The sequence below is a fragment of the Hyperolius riggenbachi genome, chromosome 9 (genome assembly GCF_040937935.1).
Source record: "Hyperolius riggenbachi isolate aHypRig1 chromosome 9, aHypRig1.pri, whole genome shotgun sequence".
NCBI lineage: Eukaryota > Metazoa > Chordata > Amphibia > Anura > Hyperoliidae > Hyperolius > Hyperolius riggenbachi.
This window is the reverse complement of record NC_090654.1, coordinates 35,879,064-35,903,153: the sequence shown is the minus strand read 5'-3', so window position 1 is coordinate 35,903,153 and position 24,090 is coordinate 35,879,064. Positions and strand designations below refer to the sequence as shown.

Genomic DNA, 24,090 nt, shown 5'->3' with positions numbered 1-24,090 from the left:
GGGGCCCTGTGGTGCAGTATTAGTGGGGGGTGGGGCATGTCAACGGCTCTTGGGGCAATGTCGGTAGTGGTGGTACTATTATTATTTAGTATTACTTATTTTTTGTATAGCGATGACATCTTCCGCAGCGCTATACAAGAGTATATTGTCTTGTCACTTACTATTACATAGTTACATAGTTCTTTGAGTTGAAAAAACGGTATACATCCATTTAGTTCAACCAGAAAATAAGCTGCAACACCAGCCTGCACCCTCACATATCTCATTTGATCCCGTGGAAGTTGAAATACAAGGCTCGGACCAATTAGCCCTAAGTCCTTCTTGACTCCAGATGGCAATCTGATAAAATTCCTGGATCAACACCGCATGGAATTGCCTATTCATTGTGGACATGGATGTCTTTCAATTTAAGAAAAGCATCTAAGCACCCTTAAATGCAGATTTTGCCATAACAACTTCCTATGGCAATACATTCCACATTTTGATCAATCTTACGGTAAACAACCCTTTCTTTTCTTTTCGGACTTCAGCTCAGTATAATGCCTAGCCTGTTAGATGATGCACTTCATCGCTGTGCTCCTGTGGCTTGGGGCCCAAGTTTGCATCATAGTCCGTATGCCTTTAGCAATTACTGATTCTTATCTATAAACCGAAAGAGGAAGAGAAGAAAAAGAAACCATTCACACATACACAGGAAAGAAAACACACAAAAAAGACTTGACATATCCATTCACACATTATTCTTACTCTCAGAACTTCTTCATTCTTTTCCCCTCTTCCCCCTTTCTCCCCTCCCTCTCCCCTTCTTTCTCAGAAAAAAAGGTGTGTGTGTGTGTGTGTGTGTGCGGGGGGGGGGGGGGGGGGGGGTAGTTTGTCCTACCAAAAATCTAGCATTTAATCTCCTAGCAGATACCCAATTGAAACAATAGGGAGAAACCATGTGTACTGTTCACTACTGTTCCAGAAGTTCCAAACAGAGCCAGAAGCGGATCCAGTTGAGGACCGCTTCTTATGCGGGTGTTCCATACTATTCCAAAATGAGTTAATAACAGGGCACGACCACCACATGTACACTAGATCATTATCAACGCCATTACATCTCCAGCAAGGTCTAGTACTTGCACTTATGGAGTATATTGCAATCTCGAGGGACTTTGATACCACCTGGCTATAATCGTATACTGTACTATTGGTAATTGTCTATTGATAGACCATAGATGTTGGAACATGGATGGCCAGATTGTACTGTCTAGAGATGTGCCAAAGTCCCTTTCCCATTTCTGACAGAAAGGGGGTAGTGTAACGGAGGGATACAGTATGTACCTAATAATTTGTACAGTCTAGACATAAGCTGTCAAGGTCAGGAGCAGCTAGGCCCCTTTTCTTTTTGTCAAGTGATATAAACATGTATGATATTCTACGCTTTCTTTTGGACCAAATAAAATCTTGAAATCGGGAATGCCATTCTCTAAATTGTGTAATGAACCCTTTCTTAAATAAATCTGAAGTGGAAATAAAAACAAAACACAGATGCCTAAGGAGAGGGAAGGCTCTGGGTCCTATAGAGCCTTTCCATTCTTCTCACAGTCCCCACATTCCAGAGCTGGATCCCCGGTTCAAATCTCACACCGTGGCGGCAGGGGGGTTGCTTTGTTACAGAGATCTCTAGAATGGATGGAGGGGGAGGGGGGGGGGGGGGAGAGAACGGGGATCATTAGCATACATGGATGGGAGTGAAGAGAAGATCCTATAGGCTCTTTCACACCAAAAATCGCAAAACGCGTGCTATTTTTTCACTGTGTTGGCCTTGATCGAAACACAGAAAAAAATGCACCAGAACTACAAATGCCTGTGTCGAAAATAGACAACACATTCAGTATAAATGCAGTCCCACGATTCCAATTGTAACTTTACTGTAATTGCATTTGGAAAATCACAAGCCTTTGGATCGGAAAAACCGGAACACAGCCAGTGTGAAAGCTGCTTATTAAGTGTCCTGGTGCCACTAACAGTTACCTGCGTTCCCACTCTTGCCAGCTGTGGTCATGTCCTAGGCCCCCTGTTAGGATTGGAGGGGGACAGTTTAGGGGGAATCGCCAGTCGCCACATGAAGCCCCTGCACCTCGGATGCACCAGGTTTAGTATTCATTTTTTTCCCCCTGGTCTTTGTCCTCTAAACCTAGGTGTGGCTTATGGATTGTGTGTATATGTGTATGTATGTACACACACACACACACACGCGCACGCAAGCGCACACACACTTTTTTTTATGGTCCCCCTTTTTTTTTTTTTTTTTTCAAACAATAAAAACTCTGAAACAGAGTTAGTCCTATACTGTATATGAAAATCTATGACTAATGGTACGTACACACTTGTGACTATGGTCATTTGAAACAGCAGCTTAACGATCGGTCTGCCGACAACTTTACCAAACGATCAATAAGTACAACGACGAACGAACGATATTGGCACGATGAAAAAAATCCAACAGGACGGATCAAATTGAACGACAATCGTTCCAAAACTATAGTGTGCACAGTTATCTGCCGAGCACGATCGTTACAAGGGCCAATGCGCCTGCGTTGGATTTTGGCCAGCTTCCGTACTTCCTATGTAGTGCGGGCTGTAAAGATTGTTGCATTACAAATTTCAAATAAACTTTGTTTGCAAGTTAACTATTATATATTTGTATCTATTGTAACCCCATGTTTGTGTTTTTTATTTTATATAAATATGTACGCAACATTACACTTTGATCATTTTTTTTTCTGCGAGATTATCGCAAGTGTGTACGTAGCATTATACTATCTCTCGAAACTCATTACACATCACATTACAAGTGGAATCCCATACTGCAGTGGACAAATACCTGTAATGCTCATACTAATTAGAGATTTCCTATTTGTTGTGTTCCTTAGGGGGCGGTGCCTCCTCCACCTGTCACCGAAGCCCCCCCACATCAGGAGCAGCTAGAGATCCCCCCAGATACGGCTGAGAGTCCAGGAGAAGAGCAGGAGCCACCCTCTGGACTCCGCAGGAGAGTGGGTGAGTGTCTTACACAGTGAGCATGCGGCACAAAACTCCCCATCTCTCTTCTCTGGTAGACAACATATCATTGCTTGCAAGCCATTGCTATCATTAGACTTAAAGTGGCACTGAAGCGAGAAAAACTTATGATTATAAAGAATTGTATGTGTAGTACAGATAAATAATAGATCATTAGAAGCAAAGAAAAGAGTCTCATGTTTTTATTTATAAAATTGCATCATTCTCTAATATTCGCTGTTTATAAACTACACTCTGTATTTTAAATTATGAAACAGCCCCTTTAAACTTCCCTGACGTAAAATCCTAAACAAACAAGCAGAGACGGGTTAAGATAAGTGTTTCAGAAAACAGCACTGTAACCAACCAAACTTGGTCAGAGAGCTCAGAGAAGCTCTTTTGCATAGATAACTGAAGTTTCTTAAAGTGTACTAGAGCTGTCAAATAAAAAGATTTTATATATACCTGTGGCTTCCTCCAGCCCCATCCGCTCCGATCGCTCCCACGCCGCCGTCTTCCGCTGCCCTCAGCTTCGGGAACCCAGGTCCCGTCACTTCCGTCAGTCGGAGCTAGTCTAACGTAAGAGAAGTGCACTGTTTGCGTATCTCTCCAGCAGCCTCTGGAGAGATACGTAGAGGGCGCACTTCTCCTGTGTAGCTGGCCGCGACTGACGTCAGTGACGGGACCAGGTACTGAAGCTGCGGGCAGCGGAGGTCAGCGGCGTGGGAGCGATCGGAGCGGATGGGGCTGGAGGAAACCCCAGGTATGTATAAAATCTCTTTAATTTTACCGCTCTGAGTCCCTTTAAAGCTAGGCTCATAGTAGGACGGTGCATTGTGATGCGACGTTAAAGTTGCAACGCAACAAAAAAGTGGTAATGTACGCTAACTCTGCGCATACAGGCAATACAAAGTATGCTTTCCTGTACCTGGTAACTTGTACATTTAGAGGTAACGGACTGCAGCAGTGCGTTACCATAGCGTAATGTTACAATGCTGTGCTAAGGTCGCACTGTGAATGTCGCATAGACTTCCCATTGCAGTGCGTTATAAGACCTTGACGCAGCTCCACAATGTCCTACTGTGATCCTAGCCTCTCTCTTTCTATACTGGAAACAATATGAGACTCTCTTCTTTGCGACTATTTTTTTTTTTTTCTATAGTTCTATTTCTTAGCTGTACTACCCATACAATTCCTTATCTCATAAGTTTATTTTCACTTCAGATTCCCTTTAAAAGCCCTTATTCAATTCTCCTCCTAAATTTTCTCCTAGGAAATAATTTTTTATCTTCTTTTTAATACAACTTTTTAGCACTCTGCAATTGAAAAAGTGGGCAAAAAAGTACTGTAAAATAATTCTGAGTACGTTCTTGCTTGCTGGTGGCTAAAAAGGCAACTTATTGATAAGGTGTGAAAATCTCAGAAGAAAAAGTTAATTGAATAAGCGCCAAAATGTTGGTACTCCCACCGAGAGGAGCCTCAGTGTGGTGTGTTGCCTCAGTATATTTGGTCATGAGTAAAGATGGTCAATGTGCTTATAATTCTCACTTGCATGCAAATTTCACGCAAATTTGATACAGGATAGAATTGGTAAGACGGGGGGGCGTGGTCAACATGGCGACCTGAGCGGACGCGTGGTGAAGAGGCTCCGCTACCCAGCTTTATTTTCTCAGCCATCACTGCTCAAACATAGCTGATTCCTGCCCTACCTATACCCTGCAAGCTCCACATACACCCAGGCACAAACTGGATAGCTGGTCTGACCCTCCAGCGGAGGAATCCGCGGGAACCAGTACCGCCGCTGCCCCTGACTGGAGCGAGTCCGCGGGTCCTGCCCGGGAAACGGCATCCTCTTCTCGCTATCACCCCTACGAAGCTCCAGCAATGTCGCAGCGCAACAAGCAGAATAAGGAGAAGGAGAAAGGGGACAGAAATAAACAGCCAGACCAACCTACGGCTACCCCGTCTGTTCAGAAGCTGAAGGGGAAAGGCGACAAAGAGGCAGACACCATGGTCGCAGAAGAAGAACCAGAGCCACTCCCGCCATATGTGGGCACCATCATGGAAGCAATACAAACATGTCAGGCTGCCCTTACAGTTAAAATTGACCATGTAGATGCTGGTCTGGGACTGCTACGACAAGACATGTGCAGCATCCGTGAGCGAGTGACCGAGGTGGAAAGGCGCACTTCAGACAATGAGGACACGATCCGGACACACAGCACCGATATCCCCGCCATGCAAAGACGGCTGAAGACCCTGGAGGATAAATCGGTGGACGCCGAGAACAGGAACCGGCGTAACAATCTGCGCTTGGTCGGTCTCCCGGAGGGAAGTGAAGGGAACGACGTACCTGCTTATGTTGAACAACTACTCAGGCGCCTTCTCCCTGAAAACACGTTCTCCCCCTTCTTCGTGATCGAAAGGGCGCACAGGATTACCAGCAAAAAGAACCCCCCGGGAGCACCTCCTCGAGCCCTGATATTTAAAATCCTAAACTTCAAGGACCGGGATAATATATTAACAGCTGCAAGAAACGTCGGTGACCTGTTCTTTGAGAACCACCGCTTGATGATCTTCCCGGATTTCACCACAGAGACGCAGAAACAGCGCCAGTCCTTCTCACAAGTGAAGCAGAAGCTGCGCGATCGTGCTATCCCATACGCCATGCTTTTCCCTGCAAAGCTCAGGGTTCAGGCAGATGGGGGGACCAAGTTCTTCGAAACGCCTGCTGATGCAATGACATGGATAAATACCCTACCACGTTTACCTGAGTAATACTTTTAGTAGTGCTTATCTACGGAACTGTAAGTACAAAGCTATTCCCACCTTGATGCTGATAATTAGACACTGCTTGAGCCACACAGACTACCACGGTTATGTAATATATCCCCCTGTTTAACCCGGCCTTCTGGTCAATGAGAGATTACCCCCGGTTTCTACCCAGCCTTCTGTAACGTACCTGGTGCTGTTAATCGGGTCCAATCCTGCCTCCGAGGCCCGCTACATCTTTTTTATGTCTCAGGACACTCTCTCATCCTTCTTAACCGTGTGTGGATAAGGGAGGCACGGCAGACTGCTCCGAGACTGTCTATTAGTTAAGAGCCGGGGTACTGTTATGTATATCCCTACCTATCGGCGGGACCTGTTGCTGATACCTTCGTTGCACTAATATGCTTATTTTACCGGTCAACTTTATTTTATTTTAGTGACTCCTGCATGGTACTATGAAGCATACTGAATGTCATGTGTGAATTCCTGCAGATAGAGTTGGAGTTTTAATGTTTTAAGTTCACTTTAGAATATGTCTATTAGATACCAATGTGGGAATTTTGCTCCTCCTGTCTCTATTTGTATATATGCTACCGGTTCTAAACGACCCAGGGGATCTAATATACTGGCCCAACAGGCATAATGTAAATTTGATCCGCCATTGTGCTCCGGTTTGGCGCGCTAATGACCTAGTTGTTCTTCGATTTTAAACTGCCTACTCATACTTTCTTGGCGCGCGCGGTGTACATAACGGCCAGCTGCAATACCTAATGCTCCATTGTTTATCCGCCAATGTGGTATGCCCTAGTACTCGATCTCCTGGGTCGTTAGGAGGAATTAATGTGGTTTCGTTAGGAGGAATTAATGCGGTGTTGTTTTCTCAACACTGTGTGTCTGCATTGTTATGATGCGACAAGACTACGAGTACACACCGTTGAACGTTGAACTGAGATAACCGGATATTACCAATGTGGTTCGGTGTATCAGCACTAAGACCTATTGCATAGCAAAGCCCTCAAGACTGCGAGGGATTTGAAAATGGGTTATCCCCCCCCCTCTTTGTTTGTTTTGTGCCTTGTGCTGGTGACGCCCCGGGGGACCGAGCGGGTGATCTGTCTATAATGAAGCCGCTAGGTTTTACTAGCCTCCGTATAAAACTTCCCGCTAAAAGCTTGTGTATTCCTGGGAATCAGATGGCTGTGCTGTATTGCCTGCAGTCGGTCCCCCGTGGCGTCGCTGGTGGGGGGCATATATAATTTATGTTTATTTTTATCTTTATTCTTAATGTATCTCTATTTGGCCTGTGGTGGAATATCGTGCTCCTCCCGCTTGCAGAGTCAGCCCCGGACCCTAGACATAGAACATGGGCGCGCTCTGCCAAATACCTGACCCTGAAAGAGAATAACCAACATATCTATGTGATTGTAGAGCATTAGGGATGCTTATAACATCTTCCCGATATGTTAAATGAATGCTGAAACTCATAACTTAATTAACGGCTCTATACACAGACAGTACCCCTTTCTGGATAAGTAATATGCTTCTACCTCTGGCCATAACCTGTAATACCCAGTAGATGGCGGTGCAGCACTAGCATATAATGCGCGCAAACCTGGCTCTCCACATAAGTTGAAACAAAACTGAACGGTGGACCACGTGCTGCACATCCGACATTTCTCCCTCTCCTTAAAGGGTAGCCCCTATTGTTCATATCCCCCCCCCCCCCTTTTATGTATGCAATCTGGAGAGCCTTTAAAGGCTCCTGTTGTCCTGGTGTCTCGGTGGTGTTCACCTTATACTCTATATGCTTTACCACCACGCAGTGGCTTAACAGACCACACAGATACACAAATATGCGATGTAAGTTAGTAAGAAGTCCTTCTACTTTCCTGGCAACACACATAAGAGGATGCAGACCATTGAACGGTGCACTCTAGCCAAACGGTCTGGTCGGTATACATTGGTTTAGCTTTGTAAGCTTTGTTAATCCTCCATGGTAGTATGTTATGCAATGTTATATTTTCTATGTTTGAAATGTTATGATATGCACCCCCAGCCCATATTGGGTTGGGCGCACTGGGTGGCGGGCCTCCACGCGCTGTCCGCTTCCCCTCAGAAGTAGTCCCTTTGGAATACCATCAACCAAGTTAAATTTAGTGAGCTCGACTGCTTCTGCAATAGTTGTTAGTTAGGGTGCAGACATGCTCTACCTGATGTGTTTGGTAAGAGATGTAGGGTGGGGGGTTCTGGGGGTGTTGTTTTCTTTCTCTGTTCTTTTCTATTTTTCCTTTGGCTCCGGGCTTGCCTTCTGGTCATGGCTTGGCAGATGGTTGCTCATACTAATATATAACCTACGGCTGCTTGCAGTATGGACAGCATATAGCTCCTGGGAAATGCACTTCAGGTATGTCTTATTATTACTATTAAACAGTACAAATGGATACGCTTAAATGTCTATGTTGGAACATAAGAGGGCTGGGCTCTAAAATCAAGAGATCCCTAGTATTCAACTATTTAAAACAGTATACCCCACATATATGCATTCTACTTGAAACACATTTGACGGGGGATAAGCTTTTGTCACTTCGGCGCCCTTGGGTGTCGCAGCATTATCATTCAACATACTCTTCTTATTCTAGAGGAGTCTCAATACTTATCCATAAATCCCTTCCATTACAGATGATCGACTCGTGCTGCGACAGCCAGGGACGCTTTGTTTTACTTAATTTTGAACTATATGGCCTTGAATATATCATAGCAGGGGTGTACATCCCTCCGCCAGTGCATAAACAAATTTTATATGATATTATTACTAGGTCCTCCAGGTGGCATGGTGACAGACTTATTATAATGGGCGACTTTAATTTAACTATGGATCCCGCAATGGACAGAACTAGCAATTCTTCCAGAGACGGTAATGACCTTAAAACTTGGGCTGACGGTAACCACCTACAAGACATATGGAGGTGGAAACATCCCACTGACAGAGCCTTTACATGCTTCTCCTCTGCGCATCGCTCTATGTCCCGGATAGACTTAGCCTTTGCCACCCCACCCATATTACCCCAAGTACAGTCGATTGACATACTACCATCAGGCATCTCAGATCATGCTCCCATTCTACTCACAGTGACAATTTCCACCAAACCCAAAGATCGGCTATGGAGAATATCACGATTCTATATAACTGAACCCCTTATACAACCTCAAATATCTCAAGCCCTGCGAGACTACTGGACTACAAATTCTGGATCTGCCTCCAACCCGGTGGTCTGGGATGCGGGGAAAGCGGTTGTCAGGGGGCAATACATGACAGAACTCAAGACATACAAAGCAAATTCTAGGGCACATGTGCTAAGCCTTGAGAACAAGGCTAAAGACGCTGAAACGGCCTTTATACACTCTAACTCCCCTGAGTCCTGGAGGTCTTGGCAGCAGCTAATTAGGCAGTGGAGGCTGGCCCAAATATCCTTAACTAAAAATATTATGCTACACCAAACGCAACGCATATTTGAATTTGGGGAAAAAAACAGCAAACTGCTGGCCTGGCTGTCTAGAGATTCGGGTTCACCCACAGCTATTCCGGCTGTAGTAGACCAAGGCAATGTCACCCACAGAGACCCCGAACAAATTAATAAGGTCTTCTCTATTTTCTATCAAACACTATACTCTTCAAGGGCCCATTACTCTGGGGAGGATCTAAGTAATTACCTAAACAATATAGACATACCAACGTTATCCGAACAGAATAAAACGATTTTAGATAAACCAATATCCATTGAAGAAATACAAGAAGCCATATCCGAGCTTAAACCTAACAAAACCCCTGGCTCAGATGGTCTCCCTTCTGAATTTTATAAATGTTATACTGACCTTTTGACTCCTAAGCTGCGTTCCCTGTTTAATGAAGTCCTGGAGGGTCATTCCCTGCCTGAGTCCTTTTCAGAAGCGATAATTATTCTTATCCTGAAACCGGGAAAGGACCCAACACAATGTGGGTCATACAGACCGATCTCATTACTTAACACAGATGCTAAAATCCTTGCCAAAATATTAACAAACAGGATTAAACCAATAATAACCTCCTTAATTCATGGTGATCAATCTGGCTTTATGCCTAACAAAGGCACTGATATTAACTTACGCAGGCTCTTTACCAATATCTCCCTGTCCTCCTCGGTGCCCGGTCGTAGGGTAGTTGCCTCACTGGACACCGAGAAGGCATTTGATTCCATAGAATGGCCTTATCTGTGGGAAATATTAAACAGATATGGGTTTGGAGATAACTTTACCAAATGGATTAAAGCTCTATATCAAGCTCCCAGGGCAAAAATTCGCACCGGAAATAACATCTCTGAGTCATTTCAATTACAACGCGGTACCCGCCAGGGGTGTCCATTGTCCCCATATCTCTTTGCCCTGGCAATAGAGCCCATGGCTATTTTAATCCGTGATTCTGATCACATTCATGGGATCCCAGTGGGGTGTATAGAAGAAAGGATATCACTATATGCAGACGATACTTTACTATACCTAAATGACCCAGAGAACTCTCTGACCTCGGCTTTGGACATCATTACAACATTTGGCTCTTACTCAGGCCTCAGGGTCAATAAAGATAAGTCTGTCATCATGCCACTTGATGAAACTCAGCCCCAAACGCCATCTAACTCACTACAATGGGTCTCCGAATTTAAGTACCTGGGCATCTTAATAACAAACTCTATACGTGATTACACTAAATTCAATATTACACCAGCTGTAGAGGCCTTTCGAAAGAAATCCCAAACTTGGAAACAGTTGCCGCTCTCACTTATTGGGAAAGTAAATATATTCAAAATGATCTTTCTACCTAAATTCTTATATGTACTTCGTAACTCACCAATTATTATCCCCAAAAAATTCTTTAAAACCCTACACTCTCTAATCTCAACGTTCATCTGGTCGGGCCAAACCCCCAAAATTGCCCTGTCTACATTACAATTAGGCTCTGACCAAGGTGGATTGGCGCTCCCCAATATGCAACTCTATTACTATGCTGCAACATTAGTCACAGCCAGATGGTGGCTCTCTCAGGACCAATATAACCCTGCTGTAGTTACGGAGGCGGCATGCTTGGGATCTTACGAAAGACTCACTCTCCTGCTGTATAGAGGTACTACCAATGATGAACGCTGTACCATTCCAATGCTAACGGTTTGTAAAATCTGGAAAGAGGCGGTTAAACACTTAAGTGTAGATAATTATACCTCTCCACACGCTCCCATATGGGATAACCCTAACCTACTGCACTTCACTCAGATCCCAGATCCTAAGATGTGGGCTAGGGCAGGAATTAAAAGTCTACACCATATTATTAAGGACGGTTCTTTATTAACCTTTGATGAATTAAAACAAATGTATTCCATTACAAACAAAATGTTTTTCCGTTACTTGCAACTCCGGCATGCCTTTGCGGCCCAGTTCTCTGGCGGCGCACCTGTATTGGCTGTGCATGATCTTGAACGCACTCTCTTGACAAAACACTTAGAAAAATCCCTATCTGTGATTTATTCAGTCCTTATGTCTAAAAACAATGAAAAAATCCTTCGCTGTCAGGAAAAATGGAACGCAGACATTCCAGGACTGGATGATACTGACTGGGAAGATATCCTTGAAGACTTTATAAAAGGCCCCATCTCAGCCAGAGACAGGCTGATCCAGGTCAAATTTTTGCATAGAACCTATCTAACCCCGTCCAGAATGCATCATATCTGTAACGCTAACAGTGCGCTATGCCAGAAGTGCTCCGCTGCAGATGGCACGTTCTATCATATGTTTTGGAGCTGTACTAAAATCAGGATATTTTGGAACAATATATTTGACATTATAAATGAAATCCTAGAGACATATGTCGAATGTACACCCAAACTTGCGTTACTGGGAATATTCGAGGAACCGTCCTATAATAAATATACACAATACTTAATCCGTATTTTATGTTTCTATACGCGTAAGGAAATATTAAGAGTATGGAAGGGCGAGGCTACACCCTCAGTCAATATGTGGAAACGTACTATAAACCGGGCTCTCCCGCTATACCAAATGACATATAAAAACCGCAATTGCCCATTAAGATTTCACAAAATATGGGCACCATGGTGTGACAACCCCTCTACGAATGGGTCCAATTCGGAATCTGATTAATCTTTCCTTCCCTTCTGTGAGACAACAGCTGATCTAGGACAGACAAAGCTGTCGGGTGGTGGCGGAGGGTGAGCTCGGAGCCAATTTTCTCTCTTTTTCTTCTCTTTCCTTTCTTTTTCTCTTCTTTTTTTTCTTCTTTCTACCTCTTTCTCTTTCTACCTCCTTACATACATTCTTTTGTTGAACCCTGGGCTTCCTACACACGATCTGTGTGGGCAACATCACATCTCTGATGGAATAGCAATCCTGACATATATGCGAGGGTTAGGTATATATATATCCGAAACCACATCTTTTTTTGTTATTATGCATGAGACTGTAGAAATGCCCTTCGGATCAATGTACAATATTAATATTACCTGTCCTACCTATGATTGCATTGCCCAATGTGATAAGAATGTAAATAAGTTATGCTTTCCCGTGTGTGGGAGATCATTGTTTTCTTGCTGTATCTGTCTTTCTGATGTTTGTGTTTTCAAAATAAAAATTGATTTGTTAAAAAAAAGAATTGGTAAGACGTGCGTATCTTCATATCTTTATTTCACAAATTAGCATTGGGATTTCATAAGTGCCACAGATCACACTAATTTATTATGAATTATAGAACGATAAGGGAGAGCCACTTAATGCAAAAATTGCGCTACTCTCAATAGAGAGGAGCCCCCCTGCATCCATCAACAAGATACCTGTAGGCAGTCAAAAAATAGCTGCAGAAATCTCTAATATATATATATATATATATATATATATATATATATATATATATATATATATATATATATATATATATATATATATATATATATATATATATATATATATATATATATATATATATATATATATGTGTGTATATATAATATTTTATTGACCAGAGCATGAATCACCCGTTTCCCATAAATATGTCATTAAAATCCAACATACCATTTAAAAACGGAGAACAACCTAGCCATGAGTGTTTAAAAGTGTGGGCCTGAGGGACTGCTTTGCAGATCGGGCACATTGCCGTCACCAAGCCAAAGCTCATGCAAAAAGCATGTGCCACTGCATATACAAACCCACTCCCTCCACCATGCACGCCACGCTGTGCCGGTCTCTAGCTAACTAAACCTGGTGTGTAGGTATTCACTATCTCCAGTGCTGGCTGGCTAGTTTGATGCATACACTGTTACGGATGCAAAACGTATGCAAATTTACACAGCATGTACACAGAACCCGGGCTTATAACTTTATCTAGGAGATTGATTATAGGTAAAAGTCACGTTAGAATGCAATCTCATGTGGTTAGAATCCTCCTATGTATCTGAACCGCTGTTTCACAACTGCTTCTCAAATTGTATCACAGAACGTACAAGAGAAATCGCCACCGGGAGACTTGGGCACACGATACAGCCGATCTATGGCTTACCCTGCTTCTGCACAAGTCCCGGCGGTGTTAATTACTATTCCCCCTCCAGGTCCATGTGGATAGTGGAGAATTATGTAATTCGGCTTCCAGCTATTGCTGGCGGCCAAATTACAGCGTTTTAAAACTAACTTCAGCTCCATCTTCTGACGGCGCCGGTGTTACTCACTGTGTGCCGCTATAGCCGTAATTCCTATTACGGTCTATGGTGGCACCAGCCGCACCCAAATCTCCTGCGCTATAATCCACATGCTTGAACCTCCTATACTCGTAATGAGACCAATGCACACAGCATTCGAGAGATGCTGTGTGAATTGGAGATGGTGAATACCTATACACCAGTTAGCTAGAGACAGGCACAGTGTTGGAATGCATACTGGAGGGAGTGGGCTTGCATATGCAGTGGTACAAGCTTTTTTTGCATGGGTTTTGGCTTGGTGATGGCAATGTGTATGATCTGCAAAGCAGGCCATCAGGCCTAGACTTTTTTTGTACACCCATAGCCCGGCTGTTTCCTGTGTTTTAACTGTATGTTGGATTTTAATGACCTATTAATGTGAAATGGGTGATTTATGCTGTGATCAATAAAACATTTTTACGCTATAGAGACCTCTGCAGCTATTTTTTGACTGTCTTCTAATTTATTATGTTTATTTATTATGGTTTTGTGCTGGCTGATAGGACTGAGCGCTCGGGAATGTTTGGTTACTGGTAATGGTTACTTTCCCATCTGCATTTCCCTTTGCTAGTTGTAATTTTGATAAGCTGCTTTCCACTTTTCATATTGCTGGGTAGTTGAGTTCACACAGCCTGTCGTGTGGTTGTTGGCACTGGTGTGCATTGTATGCGCATATATAGTAATATACATAGGCGCTGGCTGCAAGCATGTGGAATGATAGACCACCCCCTTCTGCTTTACGCTGACATCCATTTCTCCTCCCCCTTTTAATGCCCCTCCCCTTCTCTATCTTCTTGTCTTGAAGCACGTTACATTGAGAAGCTAGCGCAGTTCATACCCAACCCCCTGTCAGTGGGCGGACTGAGGAGCTGGGGGCCACGCTCCGCTAGCGAAACAGGTGCTGCATGGTGCATGCTTTTTGACAAGTGGGTTGGCCAGCTATGGCATGGAGTGCTTGCTCGATAACTGAATGAGCGATTCTCTTTATGGGAAATGTTGGAAAGCCATTTCCTAACGCCAGGTCGTATCAAAGCACATTCAAAAATAATATTTTGGCTTTCAGCAGAGTTTGTTGATTTGGATCTCCTGCTATCTTCTTTAATAATAATAATATTCTTTAATAATAATAATTTAACTTCCACCATTTTTCCTGGCCACCTCCTGTCTGCTTCCGGTTTGCCTCTACATAATCTGAAAAACCTAATCCTACTGGTTATAGCTTCAGCAGGTAAGATGCAGAGATCTCACCAGAAGAGATGGAGTGTTACAATAGATAACCGCAAGATGGAAAACAATTGAAACAAAAAATGTACGAACCAATGGTCACTGGGTGTATACAATGAACATTTCTTTACTCAGAGTTCTATGCGAAGTGAAAATGGAGGGGGGTAGCACCCTGTTGCATAAAACTACTGTATATAATCGTGTATAAGCCTAATTTTCAGCACAAAAAATGTGCTGAAAAGTTGCCCCCTCTGCTTATATGCGAGTCAGTGGAGCAGGGCAGATGGTGGAGCAGGTTTTGTTACTGGCTGCTGTGTCCCCAGGCTTGTGGAGCGGAGCGTGCCAGCAACATGTCAGCGGTGCAATGATCGGGGATTCTTCCTGTGTGGCGATCACTGTGTCTCATATCTGATGCCCTCTAGTGGGGCCTTGAGACACACCTGTATCATCCTTGGGGCACATCTGGCTATGGGGATGGAGGCTGACTTGTATTGGGGGCACATCTAGCTACTGTGGAGGGGGCTTATACGCGAGTCAATCACTTTTATCCTGGTTTCTGAGGGAAAAGTGGGTATCTTGGCTTATACATGGGTCGGCTTATATGCGAGTATGTACGGTATTTGTACAGTGGAATAGTACCTGCATCTTGGTATTTTGATATCCATGTACACCGATGTGGGAGTGGGGTGGGGGGACATTTTTGTATTTCGGGCCTCTGTGTACACTGTCAGAGGTCCAGCTTTTTTTGCATTGGGACTTTAATCTACACTTGATTGGTTCCTCTGGCTTTGTACATCTAATCCGCCAAAATATTTGTAAGCAACAGGTGACTATATTTTCTGTGATGTGATTGCATGTGTTGTCAGCACTGCTTCTGTTGGTTGTAGCTCTGTAATCTTCAGTACTGCCCCCTACAGACCACACCCATTGTTTTTCCTCCACAGGAGCAGAGTTAGAGGAGGTGAGCTGTTCCAGCAGTGAGGAGGATGCAGAGGGTCTCCGGAAACGTGTATTGAAAGGACCTCCCCCACCGGCCAGTGTGGGCCCCACTGCCAGAGAAACCGCAGAGCAACAAGAAGACCTCATCTCTTCCTTGAACATCAACAAATGCCTCATTGCTGCTGTAGCCCTGGTGGGGCTTGCTGTGCTGATCTTCACAGGTGAGGAGTGATGGAGCGCCACCTGGTGGATGCAGTATGTGTAGTACTGCTTAACGAGAACCTGAGAAAAAAAAGAACATAAGGATTTATGCTTACCTAGGGCTTCCTCTATCCCAGGCATGGGCAAACTTGGCCCTCCAGCTGTTACGGAACTACAATTCCCACAATGCATTTGCCTTTGAGTCATGACTGTGGCTGTCAGACTCCTGCAATGCATTGTGGGACTTGTAGTTCCGTAACAGCTGGAGGGTCAAGTTTGCCCATGCCTGCTCTAGCCCCTTGTAGATAATGGGCTTCCTCCGTGTCGGGGACTACTTCACATATGTGGCCCTGGCTGGGAGTGTTTCGGGCCCGCGCAGTTACAGGCCTTAACTAGCCAGTGGCCTACAGGGGAATGACGGAAGCCCAAGATAAGTATCAATCCTTGTTTTCTTTTCATCTCAGGTTCTCTATTAAATAACTGTTGCGAAAATCTTAAAATTTAACACACATACAAATAAGTAAGTTTCTTCCAGAGTAAAATGAGCCATTAATTACTTTCTGCTATGTTGCTGTCACTTACAGTAGGTAGTAGAAATCTGACATTACCAGGGCCGGATTTGGACTTCCCAGTGCCCTAGGCACAGTACCACCACACACACACACACACACACTCACACTCACACACACTCAGGGTGCATACACACCTCAAACCATAGTCTTTGGAAAATGAAAGATCACAGACCAATTTTACCCCCTTCCATATAGAATGAGAGCCATACCTACACAGTCTATTCTATTGAGCTGAACTCCCCATCAGATAGAAATCTTTGCAAGATGCTGCACACAAAGATGCTGTACACATTCAAAAGATCAGTGTCTGCAAAAGATCTGTTCCTGCAAAAGATCCGTTCCTGCAAATGCATTCATAGTCTATGATATCTGCAGATCCTCATACATACCTTGTTTAACAAAGATTCATCTGCAGATCAGATCCGCCAGGATGGATTTTTAGATCTGCAGATGATTGTCTGATCTGCAGATGAATGTCTGTTAAACAAGGTGTGTATGAGGATCTGTAGATATTATAGACTATGAATGCATTTTGCAGGAACGGATCTTTTGCAGGAACAGATCTTTTGCAGATATCGATCTTTTGAATGTGTACAGCATCTTTGTGTTCAGCATCTTGCAAAGATTTCTATCTGATGGGGAGATCAGCTCCATAGAATAGACTGTGTAGGTATGGCTCTCATACTACATGGAAGGGGGTAAAATTGGTCTGTGATCTTTCATTTTTCAAAGACTATGGTCTGATGTGTGTATGAGCCTTAAAGAGGATCTGTAACATCAAAAGATCCCCTGGGGGGTACTCACCTCGGGTGGGGGAAGCTTCCCACGCCGTCCTCTGTCCCACGGGGGTCTCGCTGCAGCCCTCCGTACAAGATGACGTCATTATTTACCTTCCCGGCATCTGCGCAGGCGCTCTGACGGCTGTCGGCTCCGAACTACACGGAAATACCCGATCGCCGTCGGGTCTGCTCTACTGCACAGGCGCAAGTTTTCGGCGCCTGCGCAGTAGAGCGGACCTGACTGAGATCGGGTATTTCCGTGTAGTTCGGAGCGGAAAGCAGCCACAGCGCCCCCGCTGGAGCCAGCAAAGGTAAATATTGATTTTACAGTCGGGTCTGTCACCGGCTGTTCGGAGGGCTGCAGCGAGACCCCCGTGGGACAGAGGACGGCATGGGAAGCCTCATTAGGATCCGGAGGCTTCCCTCACCCGAGGTGAGTACCTCCCAGGGGATGTCTTTAAGGATCACTTGTTTTCTCTCTGAAAAATGATGAATTATTGTTTTTCCTATCAGAGCAGTGAGTCCCTAATGCCTGGTACGCACCAGATAGATGGGTTGATTAGATTTTCCGATCACTTATACAAAGTCGATTAGAAATATGATCAGAAATCAGATTAGACCTGTCAGAAATAATCAATTCGAACCCATCTATCTGATGGCAAATTGCATGGTGTGTACCAGGCATGAAGTTGCAGAGAAGTTCATCTCCCTCTCTGCTCTTCTGTAATCACAGATCTGTTGCATTTATTTTATAGTATTTATTGTACTGATTCTTTCACAGTTGTTTTTATTACTGTTTGCCAACACGGTACAAACATATATATTTTTTTAATTCTTAGTGTATGTTATTACTTTTGGTATACAAAACAGAATGTAACAATACAAAAGTATACAACAGTACATTTGCAATTATAATTATAGAGAAGTTGTCTATCTCATACTAGACTACTGCTGCCTTTAAAATGAGCCAGCAAGGGGTTAAGATTTAGCTTAGGGCCGGTTCACACTTGCGGTTCTCTGCCAAACGGACCGGATGACCTGACCGGATCCGGACCGGATCGGAACCGTACGGTTCTGATCCGGATCCGATCCGGATCCGGTCAGTTTGCATCAGGTGTTCATCAGGATGCGATCCGGATCCGTTTGGCAAAAGATAGTAGAAAAGGAATAAAAATGTTGGGGTCTGGGAGGTCAGCAGAAGGTGGACCTGTGGAATCAGGCCCTCCGCTGTTTAGCACTCACCTCCACCTCCGACATACTGCCAACATCTCCAGCACGTTTAAAATCACTGCTGCTCCACTCCAAAATGCTTGCCCATGTGTCCCCATCCAAAATCGCCGCTTCAATACGCATAGGAAGTGGGGTAGAACATCCGGATTTTTAGCCAGTGTGTTGTGCGCTCTCCGGTTCTCATAGCTTTGTATTGGCCGGATGGTGCAGTCCGGCTCCGCCCCGGATACGGCTGCCGGACCAAAAAATAGCGCATGTTGGAACGGACGCCGGAGTCCGGATCCGGTCCGGCTCCGGTCCGGGAGAACGGACGCATGTGAACGGACGCATAGGCTTTCATTGCTATGCCGTGCGTCCGTTCCGTCCGTTCTGCAAGCGGTCCGGCTCCGGCACGGCGATTCCGGACGGCCACCGCTAATGTGAACCGGGCCTTAGAAGGGGCTGTCATAAATCTCTCTAAGGAAAAAAAAAACTTATCTTTCTGTTTAAGATTTACAATCCAGGGGGAGAGAGGAGAAGGAATGGCTCAAGTCATTAACAGAGTCTGACCAGCAATACATTGTTTAGCCCAGCTTGAGTTGTAAAGTGGAAATAATTCTGTTAAAATGTTTACTTTTACTGGATCAGAAATTGTGTCTACATTGTGATCCATGTTTCTCTCACCCCTGGCAATAAGCTGAAGCTTGTATGTTCAGGAGATAGCACTGTCTCATCGCACACCACGAAGTAAGTAAAATACACAGAGCTCTGGAATTCTGACTGTGTGTGCAGCAAAGCCGGGGCGGCTTCGGAGCAAGAGAAATGATATATTTTGACATGCAGCCTCTTATCTCTCTCAGGTCCTGCCGCCCTTTTATCCTTCTGATTTTTTTTTCCGCTCTAGGCCGTGGCCTTTGTGGCCTTTGCAGAAATCCGGCCCTGGACATTACCAACAGGTTTTGGGTTAGTACATCTCTTCATGGGGGATTCTCAGCATGGCATTTATTCTTTATAAAGAAATTCCCTTAAAAAGATTTATACAAAGATGCTGGCTAGCCTCCCAGCTCGCTGCACACATATTTGGCAGTTGGACGGAGCAACTGCCATTTCCTAAGTGCTTTTAAAAATAAACAAAACACTGAGAACCCCCCATGAGAAGATCGGCTAGTCCAAAATCTGTCTGTAATGTCAGATTTCTAGTACTTACTGTAAATGACAGCAACTTAGGAGAAAAGTAATTTATAACTCATTTTACTCCAGAAGAAATGTACTACTTATTTGTATATGTTTACATGTATGTTACATTTTAAGATTTTCGCGACGGAGGTCCTTTAAGTGGAACTAAACTAATTTCATTTCTGCTCTAAAATATTAGCCACAGTATTTATACTTTATGGACAAAAACATTTTCTCATTACACTTTAAGGAAAAATTACAAAAATGAAGTTTAGAACTTGGTTTCACTTTGCAGTGAGCACTGAAGGGGTTAAGCCTCAGTGTTTATTCTATGTGAAGAGAGCCTTGGTGGTGTTAGAGCTGCTGATCAGAACCAATTAGACACTATGATAAGGGTAAACAAACAATGCAACACAGAGCAGTGGATTTCCTCTGAAACTATATGTGGAATAAAAACTTTTCATTGTGTGGAGTTCAAGAGTTCGGTTCCACTTTAAACACTACTATCTATTGCACATTTTGTACTTTTGTTGTAATCCTCTGTATTTAGCACCGATACATTCTTCAGTGCTGTTGATTGAGTGATGCACTATTCACATCAGCTGTGAGGGTTTGGGGTCTGGCAAATGCACTGGAGAGAAATCTGATTCCAAGATCAGGATACAAATCGGTGGATAGTGACTATGGTTTCAATATTATTGAACACTTTTTTTAATTTTTTTTTATTAAACAGTGCAACAGCAGAAAATGATTGCAAGAGCGTAAAAAATGGAGCCCTGCCCTTGTGAGCTTACAATCTAAAGCAGGGGTGTCAAACTCAAATCCATAGTGGGACGAAATTGTACACTGGGACCAAGTCGCGGGCCAACCGCAATGCCTACTGGCCTCCCTCATTAAGTTCCCAGGTGTCTGATGTTCCCCCTCCAACCCCTATACAGTTCCCTGGTCTAGAGGCCCCCACCCTCCCCTATACAGTTCCCTAGAGTTTAGTGCCTCCCATATGGCTTACTTGGTGATCTAGGGCTTCACCTCCAATATTGTAGCTTCCCTGGTGGTCTAGAGTGGGCCAAACATAATGCAAAGTGGGGAAACCACTTGAGGGCCAAATGAAATCACTTTGAGGGCCATATTTGGCCTGCGGGCCGGAATTTAACGTGTATGATCTAAAGGAATGAGCGCCTGAAGAGGTTAATCTCTAATGGCCCCACCCCAGTTACACACTATTAATGCAAATTACTATATCTGTGACTGTGGTCCGTATTCTGCATTATTATAATTGTGCAATGGATTCTCATAGAAAATTTTCTTCTCTCTATTTGCAGGTGGATTCATTACTGACGATGGTGAGTTGTTTTGCAAAACTATCCATCAGTGCTGCAGCTGCTGGGAATGAATATATTTTAATTACCATACATCTGCTGGTCAAGTCAGCAGTGCTGAGTGTTGGGAATAGTCTGGGCGGTTGTACTGTATGGTTCTATACAGTCCTAATAGCAGCTTGCCTACCCACTCCACCCACTGGGATGTCCTTCAATTGTCTCTACAAAGACGCTGGAATCAATTTTTGCATTATAATTATTCTTATTATTATTTAGTTTTTATATAGCGCTGACACCATCCACATCACTGTCAAGAGTATAAGGTCTTGTCACTTAAAGAGAACCAGAGACAAAGCACCCTCATGTATTTTACCATATATATCAATGGGAACATGACCGTAAACACCTACTCTATTTGTTTCATCCTTCACTGCTTATTCTGCCTGTTCTCAGCTCTGATAAGAATCCCCGACTGAGCATTCAGTCTAGCTTTTCCATGCATGAGTCAGTCTTCTGTGATGTCTTCTCAAACCCAAGTCTGACCCCTTTTGGCTCTTCTTTCCTGCTATTTATCCTCCTAGCAGGAAATCAGAGCCACAAGGGGTGGGCTTAGGCTTAAAAAGACCTCACAGAAGATTGACTCAGCTATAATCATTATGGGGCAAAACTAAACTACCGTAAATGCTCAGTCGGGGATTCTTATCAGAGCTGAGAACAGGCAGAATGAGCAGCGAAGGATGAAACAAATGGCAGAGTACGTGTTTACTGCCATGTTCCCATTGATATATATGGTAAAATACATGAGGGTGCTTTGTCTCTGGTTCTCTTTAACTGTCCCTCAGAGGGACTCTGATCCCTACCATAGTTATGTCTATGTATGTATCGTAGTCTAGGGCCAATTTTAGTGGGAAGCTAATTCGCTTATCTGTATGTTTTTTGGGATGTGGGAGGAAACCGAAGTGCCCAGAGGAACCCCACACAGACACAGGGAGAACATACCAGCTCCGTGCAGATAGTGCCCTGGCTGGGCTTGAAATCAGGGACCCAGCGCTGCAAGGCGAGAGCGCTAACCACTACACCACTGTGCTGCATTCAAAGCACATCTAGTCCTCAGTCACTCGCAGCAGCTCTGGTGGCCCCCGCTGTCCCGCAGTAGGTGCCAGATGACGTGGGCGCACCCATGATGAATACCCACGCAGGCACAGAAGACCCGACCCGCTGGCGGGGTTGCAATCATCACGGGCAGGACAGCAAGGGCCACCGGAGCTGCTGCGAGGGGCTGGAAGAAGCCCCAGGTGAGTAAAAATTTATTTTAATGTTGGCCTTGGAAATCCTTTAAGCACTTTTGGTGTGAAACAGCCCTGAAAGCCCACCTGAACTGAGAGGGATATGGAGGCTGACATTTTTTTTTACTTTTAACCACAGGCCTTTACCCCCTTCCCCCTCCTAGTGACCAGGATTTTATTTATTTGTTTATTTTTTTACAAATCAGGCCACTGCAGATTTGAGGGCTCGCTGCAGGGCCGTACAACTTGGCACACAAGTGATTAGCCCCCTCCCCCCCCTTTTATGCCCACCAACAGAGCTTTATGTTGGTGGGCTCTGTTCCCTGCCGGCATGTTTGTTTGTTTTTTTATATAATTTTACTTAATTTTTTTTTTTAAATTCTCGTCCATCCCTCCCTCCCTCCCCCTGCCAGCCATTCATCGCAATTGGCTGTCCTAGGCTCCTGTGCCTTCCAGGGGGACAGCCATATCACACAGCTGTCCCTAGGACAGCTCTGCCGTAGATCACAGCGCTGTACAGTGTAAATAGATGTCAGTTCCACCGTCTAACAGTCTCCTAGCAGCAATTGCCGCTGGATGACTGAGCGGATGTGGGTGCATCGGAGCGCAATCTTCTGCACAACCCCGCCCCAGGACTTCACGCCAGTAGGCGTTGAGCAGTCGTTTACAAGTTACATAATGCAGTTTACTGGCAGTCCTCCTGAGCATATGTCTCTCTAAAGAAGCCCATGCTTTTAGCGATGTGGGCAGGTCAACCAAGAGACAGATCTCTTTCTCTGATCGAATCTGATCAGAGAGATCTGTTGGCTGCCCATAGTGTCCAGCTGCACCATCTTCCCAATGTGCATCCCACATGGCTGCCACACATTGCACGTGGCCAGTGTGTGACATCACTTGCGCACCAGTGTGTCAGCCATGTGAGACGTGATTGGGGAAGAAGGAGCAGCTGGACACTAGCAGCAGCTGGAACATGTGAGATTTTAATGCACGGGCGAGGGAGGCACATTATCACTAGGGGGGACAGCGGTCTGGTGTTTTTTGCGTTTGCCGGTTTTCTTGATATCGCACGCCGTTACCACCACACACACTATCATCCACGCCGGCCTGCTTGATCAACCAATTTCTGCCGTAGCTAGGGTATTTGACACCCGGTGCGGATAATTTACCGACCTTCCCCCCCCTCCCCCAAAAAAAAAACCAACAACAATTAAACGAAACGCGTGGTGGCAAAAAAATGGGTGTGGCCATGACATCACATGGGCTAATGTAACCGTAAGGCAGTGGGCTAATATAGGTAGCCAGAATAGTTGAATTGTTGATCGGGGAAGCTTGTTTGGGCACCAATTTTCATCTGATTAGATTTCATTATCGAATTGGATGGTCGATTGGACCGCACAATCGTCAGATACTCTTCACCATAGACCCTTGTTTCAGGCGTATGATTCAGACACTATTACAATTACTATGATTAGGACTGCCAGGCAACTGGTATAGTTTAAAAGGAAATAAATATGGCAGCCTCCACATCACCCTCAGTTCAGGTGTGTTTTAAAGGTTCCATCTTGTGCCCAAACTTACTTCTGCTATTAACTGTGAGTTTTGTGTACGGTTAAAGACAACTGTAATGAGAGGGATATCGAGGCTGCCATATTTATTTCCTTTTAAACAATACCAGTTGCCTGGCTGTCCTGCTGATCCTCTGCATCTAATACTTTAGCCATAGACCCTGAACAAGCATGCAGCAGATCAGATGTTTCCGACATTGTCAGATCTGACAAGATTAGCTGCATGCCTGTTTC

General features: G+C 44.5%; 1 protein-coding gene across 4 annotated transcripts in view; it reads left to right on the top strand.

The window, feature by feature from the left end:
* PBXIP1 (PBX homeobox interacting protein 1) overlaps positions 1-24,090 on the top strand; it is a 93,153-nt gene that overhangs the window by 50,050 nt on the left and 19,013 nt on the right. For 3 of the 4 annotated variants that reach the window (XM_068252493.1, XM_068252494.1, XM_068252495.1), the window contains exons 5-8: positions 2,919-3,045; positions 14,392-14,484; positions 15,755-15,970; positions 21,009-21,029. In XM_068252493.1, the coding sequence (XP_068108594.1) occupies positions 2,919-3,045; positions 14,392-14,484; positions 15,755-15,970; positions 21,009-21,029 (457 nt within the window). The remainder of the gene's footprint in view (positions 1-2,918; positions 3,046-14,391; positions 14,485-15,754; positions 15,971-21,008; positions 21,030-24,090) is intronic. The other variant, XM_068252496.1, reaches the window with a different exon arrangement.